The sequence below is a fragment of the Pteropus vampyrus genome, unplaced genomic scaffold (assembly GCF_000151845.1).
Source record: "Pteropus vampyrus isolate Shadow unplaced genomic scaffold, Pvam_2.0 Scaffold227, whole genome shotgun sequence".
NCBI classification, from domain to species: domain Eukaryota; kingdom Metazoa; phylum Chordata; class Mammalia; order Chiroptera; family Pteropodidae; genus Pteropus; species Pteropus vampyrus.
The window spans coordinates 80,116-92,959 of record NW_011889008.1 but is presented as its reverse complement, the minus strand read 5'-3'; the positions used below and the strand labels follow the sequence as shown (position 1 = coordinate 92,959).

Below are 12,844 nucleotides of genomic sequence, written 5' to 3'. Positions count from 1 at the left end.
GCTGCTGGGCGGCGCGGACGCGCAGTACTCGAGCGACCTGTGCAGCTGGAAGGGGAGGTGAGTCCGCGCGGCGCGACCCCGGCCGGGGTATGCGCCACTCCCCGCGGGCAGAGCGCGCGGGGTTCGGGGACCGCTCTCCGGGCGGAGCGCCGTCCCCGCCGCCTCCGCCCCCGGTGCTAGAACAAAAGAGCCCGCAGCGTCCCGGTCCCCTGGCTCGGGGACGCTCGGGGGACCCGCGCCTGCAGCCCTGCGGGTGACTCCCGGCTGGCAGCCCGCTCGCCTCGCGCCCGGCCTTGCCGGTCCCCGCTCGGGTCCCCGAGCGCCGTGGCCGCCCTTCCCGGCCCCTGCCCACGGCGAGGAGGTGCTTGCCCCGGGCCGCGAGGAGCCAGGCCCGCGCTCAGGGACGGGTCCGCGGGAGGGGGCGGCGGCTTCGGTGGACCGAGCTGGGCCCTCGTGCTGACCGTAGCGCTGACCACGTCGGTGCGGGCGGGGTCCTGTCGGTGGGGCCGGGTGCAGGCCTGGTGGAGCCCCCCGCCCCCGCCTGGTGAAGGTCAGGCCGCCCTTGGCAGCGCGCACGCTGGGCTGGGCGACCCCCCTTCACGCCTCTCCGCTGTGGCAGCCGAGTACTTTTAAAAACTGAAGTGTGACAAGCAGAAAGGAGTGAAGTCACAAGTGCGGGTGGGGTGCCTGGGGGCACAGCCACCGAGGATGAGAAACCGCGGTGCCCAGCGCCGCCCTTGGCCGCTCAGGCAGCCGGCAGTCGGAGCGGCCAGTCCCCAGCCGCCGAAGTTGCCCATGCAGGAGTCTGCACAGGGCGGTGCGCACCGCCTCTGCACACGCGGTGGGCTGGGCTGCCCTTGGTCCGGGGGTCGGTGTGTGTCCCAGAAGCAGGACCCAGACAAGCCCCTGGCCCCGTCTCATGGAAGGACTCAGATGCAGGCACCTCAAGGGGGAGGGGGGGCGTGTCACGGGGTCATTTTGAGTGAAGACGGTTTTCCGAGAAGGTTGCGGTTGTGCCAGTGCCCTGGGCTCTGCGTCAGCACGGCAGCCGCTGGTCGTCGCGGCGCTCACAGACCGGTGCTCCGTGGACACTGGCAATTCCCTCCGCTCCCTCTGACACCTCCCCGCCCCTCCTAGAGCAGAGGTCCTGGGCCCCTGAGGCTGGACCCCGGCCCCTCCCGCCTGCAGCAGAAATTCTGCTCCCTGAGAGCTGGGATGGAGGAGCCGCGAGGGGGACTGGAGTGGCAGAGCCGAGCTCTGGGGGAGGGTTGGGTTGGCCTGGAGAATGCTGGCGCCAGCACGGAGCTGGCCCGGAGCCTCCGGCTCTGACACACTCTGCTGGGGCTGCCCTCTCCCCACTGCTAGTCACTAAGTTCTCAGCTTTGCAGCCTCTGCTGAGTGAATCAGTGCACCCCCACACTGAAGCCTGGAGGTGTCCCGCTGGAGCAGATCAAAAACAAACCCAAAAACAGAAACCCAGTACCCCCACCAGCCTGAGTTTCCCTGGGAGGAGCTAATGCCCTTTCCTGGTGCTCAGAAGTCGGGGTGCCTGGAGGGGGCGGGGGAGGGGCGTGGGTCAGAAGACGGGGTGACATTGAGGGCGTGAGCGGCGGGGGGGGGGGGGGGGGGGGGGGATGCGGAGTGGGGGCTGATCAGGGCCAAGCAGCTCCTAGCCTAGCAGGCCTTTGCGGTGGGGGGTGCGGGGAGGCCCTTCTAGCTACCTGGAGAGGCGGGGCACCTACCTGCCGCCCCTCCCTCTCTCACTGCTAGTGCGGGTCTAGGACTGCCCCTAGCTGCCCTCCGCTTGGCCTGCAGAGCCATGGGAGCTGTGGGCTGTCGTTCCCGGAACCTGAGCGCCAGGGTGGTGTAACTGCTGCCCCAGCGTCGGCATGCTTCACGCTGCTCGTGTGCAGCCAGGGTGTGCTGCCGACTTGTAGCTCTTGTGAGTCGTTCTAAAGACAGCATGGGGAGGTGCACCTGATACACAGGTGGGTTCTGATCCCCCGATAGGGAGGGAGTTGCCCTTTAAGACACCTGCCACTCCCAGCTGACAGTCCAAATGTGCTTCTGGGTGTTCCCGAGCATGAAGCATGCGGGTTTGAAGTCCCTGCCCTGTGTAGGGGCAGGGCCCGCCCAGAGCTTTACCGGGCAGCGGTCATAAAAGTGGACCATGAACTTTCCCACTGCTCTGGGCAGGGCGCGCAGGTATGTCACACCTGGGCCATCTCCTCTGCCAGGTGGGGAAATGAAAGGTAACTACAGTCAGCAGGGCCTGGGCCTGGCCCTTGACCTGAAGCTCCTCCCAACTTTAGTGAATAAGTGACCATAATTTCCTTCTGGGGACTCAGGGTTTGAGCCAGGCTGTGGGTGTGAGCGGTGGGCTCTGCTGCCACCGCACTGACCCCTTCAGAAAGACCCCACATCAAGTTGTAATTTGCTGTCTTTTCTATGGAAGTGCTCCTTGGGTGTGTCCAGTTGGGGAGTGATACTTGCCACTCTCTTTAAGAAAAATGCATCAGTTCAATTTATATAATCCCAGGTCAAACCAGTCTCCTTGGTTTCCTGAGCCTGAACAGAACCAGTTTTCTCTGCGTCCTGTAGCTTCTTCACAACATCAGGAGACATTTTATTTTTGCCCGGTTAGCGCGTCGCTTGAGTGTCAGTGAAAATCGTCACACGCCGCCATCAATGACCGGGACAGGCATGGCGCATTTCTGAACCTCCAGCAATTTTCCATGAATAGGCTTTTCCGGTTTGCTGTGGTGCTGGTAACAGCGGCGAGAGCTGTGGCTGTTTTCTGGTAGGCACCACACAGACTGGGAGTCCTTGACGTCCCTCAGAGACCCCACAGGTCCCAGGCCGAGGGACAGCTGCTTCTCCTGGACTGAGTAGACGTTCGTATAAATGCAGGTCTTGCACACATGTCGCACGCTGCTGATGCTCATGTGAACTCTTCCGTATTGTGTGCTGGCTTCTTGTTGATCTTGATGCTTTAGGAGAATGTGGGCGAGGGCATGACCCTCCCCTGTGGGTCGGCGAAGACGCTCGGTAAAGGGCGAAGTAACGGGTGCCGGATATCTTCTATGTCCAGCTTCATTTCGCTGCTAGTCCTCTTTTAACCGGGTGACTTATGAATAGACGGGGCCAGGCGCACCCTGTGGGGTGTGCATGGTCATCTGTGCAGGCTGGTAAACAGCAGCCCCCAGACTCGGGTCCACCTCGCTCTGAGCAGCCATGGGGCGGCAACCCCCACAGGGGTTCCCTCTGCTCTACCTGAGATTGGGTTTTCTCCCACTGTTCGGATTCGGGTGGCTTAGTGAGGCTCTACAAAGCCTTTGGTGTGGGGGTCTCCACTCTCTCAACCCCCAGGGCCCTCCTTCTCCCAACGAGAGGAAAGCCAAGCCTTGGATGGGATGGTTTTTGTGTGAGAGAAAATTGAGGATTGGTGCCTGGACCTGGGCAAGCGTCTAACTGATCCTTTAGGCTGGAGACCAGAGAGGAGGGACACTATGATAAAGTTTGTTTTGGCTGCATAAGAGCCAAGCTGATTATAATCATCTGTGGCAACCACTCACCATTTAGTCTAATTTTTTCACACAACATTATAATTATGCCCACCCTCACATATGTGCCAGATGAGCTTGTATGAGTTTTACTTGACTATAATTTGTAGGCGTCCGAGGCCGGGCTGGCTGCTTATGACCCAGGGCGTTATGGGGTGGGGAGCGGGGTTAGGAGGGGTTTACCTCCTTGACACCTCCCTCTGATGTGGTCTGCAGGATGACGGTGCAGCCTCAGCCTGCAGCTGGCCATGGTATGAAAAGTGAGGTTTTTTGGGGCCCGAGCATGAGTCACCAACAGTAAATGCAAACCATGTGTCCTGTGTTTTCTTCTCTGTAGAGAGGGTTTCTGGTACACAGTCAGGCCCGGGCTCTGAGTGCAGCCTTGTTTATGCCACATAAAAATCCTGAGAATGTGGGTGAACCTGTCCGAGATCGATCATGTAATAAAACACTTAGCCGAAGTCATGGGTTGCCTTCCAGGGCTGCTTGGTGGTTATGACGCAGCCTTTAGCACAAACTGACATTTACATGAAATTTTCGAGTAGGGGAAAGAAGCTTGAACATTTTTGATGGTTTTAGTTTCTTGAAAGCCTAAGACCTGTCTCACCAAGAGTAGAGAACACTTTAATTTTTTCCTCTTGAGCGTTTATTAGGAGTGAAATTAACTTGGTTCTCTAGAAATCCCCCGAGGAAGAGGTGCTTGGCTTCTCTGAACATCCTGTCCGGGTCTGTCCCTTGGCAAGGATCTTTACCCTACTTTTGTATCTTGCTTTGATGACATTTTAGTTCCTTTAAAAAAAAAACATGATCAGCAATGCGGGGGTCTTCGAGTTTGCGCATGAATGAAAAAGCAGCCACCGCATCACCTTGAAAAATAGAAACACTTAATCCCAACAGTGAGACGCTGAAAGAAAACTCAGCCCCCAAATCGCTAGCGAGAGTAAGTGATTCATAAACCGCTCTCCACAGTATGGCGTTTACTGCACGTGCACCGCACCCCTGGTCCCTCCTGTCACCGGAGGATGCTATTCTTCACGCTCAGTAGGAACCTGAGCCCTGGCTTGGTCATCTGAATCTTGGCTTGGTGCCCAAGTCCTTCTGGTGTCTCCCTGACTGTGTTTTGGGAGATCCGTCCTTTCCTTGGCTCTCACCTCCACCGTACCCATCACCTCCTTGATTCAGGGGAACCTCAAGGGCACGGGCGCCTGATGCTGCAGCCTCACCGCCAGCAGACACTGAGCGTCCAGGTGTCGAGAGGGCCTGGGAGCCAAATGCCACCTGCACTCACCAGAGCCCCACCTTCCCTGGACTCTGGAGCTGGCTGGCTAGAAGGGACGGAGGTGGGAGGCGGGGTGGCTGCGGGGCAGAGACAGTGCGGAGCTGCGGGTGGTGAGGGCTGCCTGCACTGCCAGACCTTGGGCAGAGGGTCAGCAGGGCGGGGCCTGCCGTGGGCGGGGCACGCAGGTGGGCGCAGGTGGGCGTGGCTGACGGCATTCGTTCCCTCCGCAGCGGGCTGACGCACGAGGCCCACCGGAAGGAGGTGGAGCAGGTGTACCTGCGCTGCTCCGCGGGCACCGTGGAGTGGATGTACCCGACCGGCGCTCTCATCGTCAACCTGCGGCCCAACACCTTTGCGCTCTCCCGGCACCTGACGCTGTGCATCAAGCCCCTCCCGGACTCCTCTGGGGCCAATATTTATTTGGAGAAAACTGGAGAGCTGCAGCTGCTGGTGCGCGACGGGGACCCCGGGCCCGGCCGCGCGCGGTGCTTCGGCCTGGAGCGCGGCGGCCTGTTCGTGGAGGCGACGCCCCAGCAGGACATCGGCAGGAGGTCGGCGGGCTTCCAGTACGAGCTGAGCGGCCGGCGGGCGGGGCGCGACCTGCACGCCCCGTCGGGTGAGTGGGCGCCCGGAGCCTCCGGCCTCTTTTGCCGGACTGATTCCCGCCCCGCAGCACAGCTCTGCAGACGCCCCTGCGGTGTGCCTCGGACCCGGTGGGTCTGGCGGAGCGGGACCCGTGGTGCCGCTGTGTCAGACGCGTGGCGTCCCCTCTGTTCTGTGCGCATTTGAGACTTTGCCACGCATGTTTGTCTCCGGGAAGTGTGTTTGCAGAGGGTGACGGCTGTCCCGTTAGTGGCTGCGGGTCAGGGCAGAGCCGGACAGGTCGTGGTCCTTGCCCCCATGAGCCCATCTCCCGTGAACCGGTCGTGACGTGATCTGAAGTGGGTGCCGTTACGGTTCAGAGCGCCCCAGCCTCCCCTCCACCACACCCTTGGCAGAGGTGTTTCTGGCACCGGCTGCTCCCCTGGAACATCAGGTTTAGGGGGGACGGAGGCTGATCCGCGTCCAGGGGTGGAGCGTGGGGCGGGTCTTGCGTTCTGGAGGCATGTTGTGAGTAGCCGTTGGTGGGAGGGACCTGCCACCCCGGTGCGGAGTGGAGGGAGAACCCAGCAGGATGCCCGGAGCAGGCCCCAGGTGGTCGGCCCCTGGGGCCAGCACCTATGTCGCAGGGGCTTTGATGACCTGGGAACCGGGATTCTGGAGGACCTTTTGGCCACGGAGGTGCGAGCGAGTGAAGCTGGCGAGTTGGCCTTGGATTTTCTTTTCGTTGTTTTTGGGGAAGCAGACAGCTCTGCAGGGCCCTGTGTGCATGCGGGTCGGTGCCGGGAAAGCACGTGAGCAGAGACCAGGCAGGAGCCGGTGGCCCCAGGAGCCCTCGCTCAGGGTGGGTCTCGCCCCCTGTGCCTTGAGTCAGCACCTTGAGGGACACCCAGGCCAGGCTCTGCCCTCACTCTGAGGCACAGACGACATTGCACCACCTGAATGTATGGGGCAGGGCCAGCGGGCCCACGGTGCTCTCTCTAGCTGGGACCAGGGTGCTTTCCAGGGGCTGTGTGAGCTTGGGGTGTTCCGGGGGCAGCGTCTAAGAAAATCGTTCCGCAGGTGACTGACCAGGACAATGGTGGGAGGCAGGGATGTTAATGCCCCATGATGCATAGGTCCCCGACATGGAGAGCACTCTGTCAGCACAGGGTCCCTACACAGTCATGACCTGGCCCCACTTGTCAGCAGTGCCCAGGTGCCAACACCTGCTTTCAGGGGTGGGCCATCCTTGAGAATAGTACCATCTCCACAATTTCATGAATAACAGACTTGATTGGGGAAAGCCAGACCTGGTAGGGTTTGAAATGTAGAGTTTCCTCCTGACCATGAATCCATGTTTTATTGTTTTGTGTTCTTGGCTTAGATCGGTTTTCAAAACTTTAAATCTCTCTCAAACTAAACTGGTCTGGTAGAGAGCTCAGCATAGGACCACAGGGATGTGGCCCCACCCTCAGGTGCTGACTGCCCAGATGGGACCGCTCAGCCAGGTGGCACTGGAAGCTGCCATGACGCTCAGGACCCAGTAGAATTTACCACAACTACCCTTTATCTTGATCACCAGTGGGGAGCATGGGTGGGAGAGCGGGTGGGGGACCCCTCTGGGCCCTGGAGGTGAGCCTGAGGTGAAAACAGGATATGGGAAGCCCAGCCACAGACGCCACGCGCTGGCTGGAGCAGGTGTTAGGAACTTGCGAACCATCCTTTTACTGATTAGCGTGTAGATGGGGCTCAGACCTCAGGCCGCTGGCCCACCCGCGCCCTGAGGTTCTCACAGGTGTGGGCGTCAGCTCTCCCACTGCACACCTGACACTCCCCTGCAGAGGCTGGACTTTCTGGTGGACAGTCCACAGTGTCACTCACAAGCCGGCTGGCTTGGAGCCGGGCCCAGTGCTCGGGTTCTGTCCTCCCTGGGGGCAGGCCTAGTGCCCCTCAGCCCCCAAGCCCACGTTTCCAGGTCTGTGGGGTTGGTGGTTGAGCTGCCCTGGGCTCTTGTGGGGTTGCAGGTCCCCGTGATGGGGGCGGGTCATCCGATCACCGCCTGTGCTCCCTCCGCCCCTCCCCATGCACCTCCTGGGACCCCCACTGGCTGAGTGGCCACGGCTGTGCGTTGAGCGTCTGGGCTGGCCAGGACTTTTGTGAGGGAAGTGTCAGGGGTTCCCTTGTCACCTCACACACACCCTCCCAACCCTGGGGTGTCTGCTAAATCTAGGGCCTCAGCAGGTGGTGCGAGCACCCATGTGACCAGTGGCTGGGGTCTGGAGCCACACAGACACACAGTGACTGTTAGGGCCAAGACGTGGACTCAGGAGTGCCTGAGCTTCTGGAGAACCGGGAATAAGCAGGGCACCCACATCCTGTCCTGGGGCCGTGCGTCCCTCCCGCGTTCCCCTCCATCAGGGCGGAGCCCCTAAGCCCTTAATGCCAAAGGAATGGGTATACTATGTGTAATGTCAGCCTGGCCACCTGGCAGCAGCGAGGCCCGGGGCCAAGGGCTCTCAGATGGCTCTGTCTTGTCCTGGCTCTGGCTGCCGCTGCCAGAAGCCCAGTGAGCTGACACCATGACTTCGAGGGGAAGATGCCCTGGCCCGGGCAGCAGTGAGCCTGCCTGTTGGGGGCGGACATGCCTCCTCCTTGCGATGAGCTACACAGGGGGCGGGAGGTGATGCCAGCCCAGGGTTGTCGGGTTTGGCTGCCACACAGCAGATGGAGGGGACCCGCCTCCCCCCACTCCTCCGTGGGCCCCTTGGCACCTAAATGACATGGGCACCTCTTCAAGAGACCTGGCAGGACAGGGATGAGGGAGCAGATATAGCCGACGAGCAAGGGGGCCCCAGGCCACGCCTGGGACATGTGCTGAGGTCTGTGCCGGAACCTGCCACCTGTCAGGGGCACTGTCCTGCCTGGGGTCCTGGCACATTCAGAGACGGGCACCACTGCCCAGAGGGCTGGGGGACGTGGGGATGGCCAGCAAGGAGTGTGGGGTTGCTGTCTGCTGCTGGGGTACAGGGGCACTCCTTGGTTCGCTGGGCAGCCCAGGTGGCGTGGGTCCCACTCTGTCTTTTCACCACTCGGGGGCGAGTAGCAGGGGCTCCCCTCAGCCATGTCCCTGCTCTGTGTGATGCCAGTGACAGCTGCCACATGAGCAGGCCTGGTGACATCCACGGTTTGGGGGCAAGGGCAGAGGGACGGGCCCGTCCTGGCTGCGAATGCAGGGGTGTCCCCCCGTTGCAGGTGTGTGGGCACCCGTGGCGGTGAGCGGCCAGGGTCCCACAGGTGCTGGTGGCTTCATCTCCCTGTCCCCTTTAAAGCCTGCTGTTTGACGGGTGGGGCCCGGAGGGGACAGAGTCCCTGCCGAGGAACCCCCAGGGCACCTCAGTCTGGGGTGGCCTCGGTGGCCATGGGGGTCAGTAGCCAAGTCCAGAAGTAAAAAGAAACCCACTGGAGACAGACAAGGAGAACCTTATTTTTCCAGGGTTTGTCCTGCACGGCGGCTTCTCTGGCCACTGTAATTACCGCGTCGCCGTTTTCCGTCTCACCCGTCTCCGGACCTTGGGGTGGAAGGGTGTGGCCCCCGCCGGCTTCCACACCAGGAGGAGGGAGGGAGGGCAGCAGGGAGGCCTGGGGTCACCCGCCCGCAGGTCATCCGGGGCCTGGAGTCTGTGGCGCGTGCGGCGGTGTTGTGACCGTTGGAGAACTCTGACCATAGCTCTGGCTCCATCTCAGCTGACACTGGCTGCGTCCAGCCTTGCTGCCCCCTTCCCTCTGCTCCCTGTTAAAACTCTGCATCTCCCACCTGTCACCAGCCACCCCCGGCCAGTGTCCTCACACACAGCGTTCCCTCCGGACCGTGTGCACGCCCAGCGAGCTGTCCTCGGGCCGCAGCGTCCAGCCACCTGTGAAGCCCTCCTGTGCCGAGGGCCGTCAGGCTGGCTTCCCCTGCCCCCTGCCTGCACCTGTGCCCTCACCTGCATCCCTGTGGTGGCCCCTGGCCCGGCTCCCTGACCTGTCATTTTCTCCTTTCTTTGGTTCCTTTTATGCACGTTCCAGAGTCATCTTCCTGGGATGTCCACACCCTGGCCCTCCCCTCCCCCAGAAACTCAGGCCAGAATTCCAACCAGCTCACTGGCCGCCCCCTCCCCGCCTTCCCCGTGAGGAAGGGAGGCTCGTGTGTCCGCAGCCAGCGCATTCCACAGCCGTTACGGGTCCGATTCCGATGAATAATTGCTTCCAGACTGCTTCTCCGGGCACCACAAGCTGGATTTTCCATGCAGCACCCTCGGACTGTGAGCAGGGACCTCTGGGGATGCCTCGTTAGCTCAGCCGCGGACGGGTCAGCTCACTGAGGCTTCTGGCGGGAGGGTCTGCAGGCTGCTGACCAGCTCCCTGGGCCACCTCTCTCCTAGCCAGACCAGGACCCAGGACACGGGACACGGGACACGGGGCACAGTTCTAGGCTGGGTCAGTTACACCCAAGCCTGGGCCCCCGCCATGGTGTGTGGCCTGGGCATTTGCGGGCTGTCCCCTGGCCTGTCTCAGACAGCCTGGAGCCTGAGGCACATCTGGGGAGTTCTTGCAGACCTCACCTCCCACCCCCCCCCTGCACTTGGCACCTGCACGCCTGGCCCCCCAGGGCCCTGGGGCTGCTCTGTGGGGGAGCCTGAAGGTGGGCTGTGGTCACTGAGCTGCTGAGGCCACCCCCTCCTGCAGAGGGACCCTGGGCCTGTGACCCCACGCAACTGGAGTCCCACAGGATGGGGGTCAGGCCTCTGCCTCGTGCCCCTCGCACACAGGCCAGAATAAAATGCCATCTCTAAGTGGAACACGACCGCTCTGATGGCCGCGGTACTGTGTGCCCCTTGGTCCCGAGTCCACTGTGCGGTGGCCTCCACCAGGCTGCCATGGGTAACTGGTCCCCAGTGACGAGAAGGATGGGGGACCCCTGTTAGCCACCCTCTAAGAGCGGCCCCAAGGCGGGGGGTCCGCCCGTGCAAACAAAGGCAGGTGGGCGGAGGCCGAGGACCTGGAGCTGGATGGGCAGGTCACTCCTCCTCCGGTGACGTGGTCGGAGCCGGGCGGCTGTACAGCGATGCCGCACCCACCTAGTCTGGGGCTGGACGACAGCTCAGGAGTCTGGACACTCAGTCCACCCTGATGGCCCACAGTGCCCCCGTTTCTGCCCCCCCACAACCCCTGTGTGGGTGGCTGGGAAGCCGGCCCCAGGTTGGGTGTCCCCTGGGCTTCCGTGAGCTGGGCTGGCTGCAGAGGCCTCCAGAGATGTTTAGGGACATCAGCCATCCAGGGCCCAGCGGTCTGGGGCGGGGCTCCCACTGCCCTAGGGGTCTCACGAGGGCCCAGGCGGCAGTAGGCGGCTGTGTGTCTCAGGTCACCAAAGCCCGAAGCGTGTGGCCTCACTGGCCTCCCCAGCTGGAGCCTCAGCCCTCTCCAGAGTGGAGACAGTGGGGGCCTGGGGAGCAGGCGATGGGCGAGTGGGTGGCCCTGCACTTTGGGGTGTGGATGTGGAAGCCGTTGAGAGGGTGCCTGGGGCCGGCCGGTGTAAGGGACGTGGCTCCTCAGCTCGGGCTGCGCTGGTGCCAGGCGCCGAGAACCAGTGGAACAGGGACAGTGCGGAGCCGGCCCTAAGGCCGAGTCGCAGCGCACGTCCAGCGCGTGTTGCCCAGTGGCCTGGCGCTCCCTGCTCCGTCTCCCCCCGAGGGGCAGACGGCGCCCGGAGGCCCCACGGCACAGCCCTGCCTGACGCCCCGGCTGTCTCCCTGCAGCCCCCTGCCGCCCTTGCAGTGACACCGAGGTGCTCCTGGCCGTCTGCACCAGCGACTTCGGTGAGTGCTCGTGGTTCCGCCACGGAGGGGTCCCCTGGGGCCGGGAGAAGGTGCTGGTGCTAAACTCTCGAAGGTGGGGGCTGCGGACAGCACGGGGCTTAGTACCCCTCCCACCCTGTCCCGGGGTGCGCACCTCGAGGGGCTCCAGCCCAAGGAAAGGGTGAGGGTTAGGGTCCTGTTCAAGGTGATCCCTGGGCATTTCCCAGTTTGCACTGAGGTCACCCCAGAGCCCCGCCCTCGCCAGGCCTCTCGCGGGCCTGGGACCCAGCCACCCACCGTGACGTTGGCACGAGCTCTGGTATGAAAGGTGGACGCCCTCAGCAGGGTTGCTGCCAGGGAGCTGGCCGGCTGAAAGCCCCCGCCCAAGGACAGTTTCTCGGAGGACATGCAGGGTGCCCCCTGGCCTTCTGCGTCCTGGCCCCACCCGGCCCCGCCCTGCCCCGACCCGGCGGCCACCTCTGAGCTTCGAGTGTGTCCCATCCTGACACGGACCCGGGGCATTGCTTGTGGTTACTTTCCTTGTCCTGTCTTGAAGAGCCGATGCCGGGTGTGTTGTGTTTCTCCCATGTCTGCCCACGGGTGAGGCTGCCTCCTGGGCGCCCTGTGCCCTTCAGTGACAATCTCTGGATGCAGAGTCAGGGTCGGCTCCCTTCCACCCCCGCCCGCTGCCAGCACGGACACGTGCCATCCGCTCAGTGGGCACCCTGTGGACCTCACCAACCCTGTCTCCTTCCCTCTGCAGTTGTCCGAGGCACCATCCAGAACGTCACCCACGAACCCGAGCGGCAGGAGTCAGCCATCCACCTGCGCGTGAGCCGGCTGTACCGGCAGAAGAACAGGGTCTTCCGGCCGGCCCCCGCGGGCGAGGGCGGCGGCTGGCGCGGCCGCGTCACCACGCTGCTGGAGTGCGGCGCGAGGCCGGGGCCTGGCGAGTTCCTCTTCGCCGGCCACATGCACTTCGGGGAGGCCCGGCTTGGCTGCGCCCCACGCTTCGAGGACTTCAGAAGGGTGTACAGGGACGCCGAGGGGCGGGGCCTGAACCCCTGCGAGATGGGCGTGGAGTGACCGCGGGGCCCACACGGCGGACTCCGGCACTCAGGCCTCGTTGGTCCCCAGAGGTCCCTGACCGACTGGTCGGAAATGCTATAAAATGCAAACTAAGTTATTATATATTTTTTAAAAAGAAATGCCCACAGGAAACAAACTCTCGCGTCTTGAAACACTTTCGTGTGGCCCCCCGTGCTGTCTTCTGAAGCGTCGAGGCCACTGGCTGGGCTGGCGTGCAGGGTGACGTGCTGGGGTCCGTGGTGGATGCCCACGCCAGGCTTTGCGCACAGCTCGAGAACCACCCAAAGATGCTGCTTATGATGGAGATTTGTGGAGCCAAACACTTCAGTTTTTCTCGTTTTGTTTTCGCTTTTTAAAGAATGTGCTTTGCCAGCCATGCTCGGGGGTGCAGGCCGTCTCCCTGCAGAAGTAAAAACCAGCGCCTGCTGGACCAGCAGCACGGTGTCCACAGCCCGGCCAGTGTGCGCGAGCTGGGCTGGGGCCGGTGCACACCA

The 12,844-nt window shown here is 62.6% G+C and overlaps 1 protein-coding gene across 1 annotated transcript; it reads left to right on the top strand.

The window, feature by feature from the left end:
- Positions 1–6: 6 nt before the first annotated feature.
- Positions 7–12,504, top strand: METRNL (meteorin like, glial cell differentiation regulator). Its single transcript, XM_023538648.1, has 4 exons — positions 7–57; positions 5,073–5,458; positions 11,223–11,282; positions 12,025–12,504. The coding sequence occupies exons 2-4, from the start codon at positions 5,149–5,151 to the stop codon at positions 12,345–12,347; spliced, it is 693 nt and encodes a 230-aa protein (XP_023394416.1). The 5' UTR covers positions 7–57; positions 5,073–5,148; the 3' UTR covers positions 12,348–12,504.
- Positions 12,505–12,844: the final 340 nt, after the last annotated feature.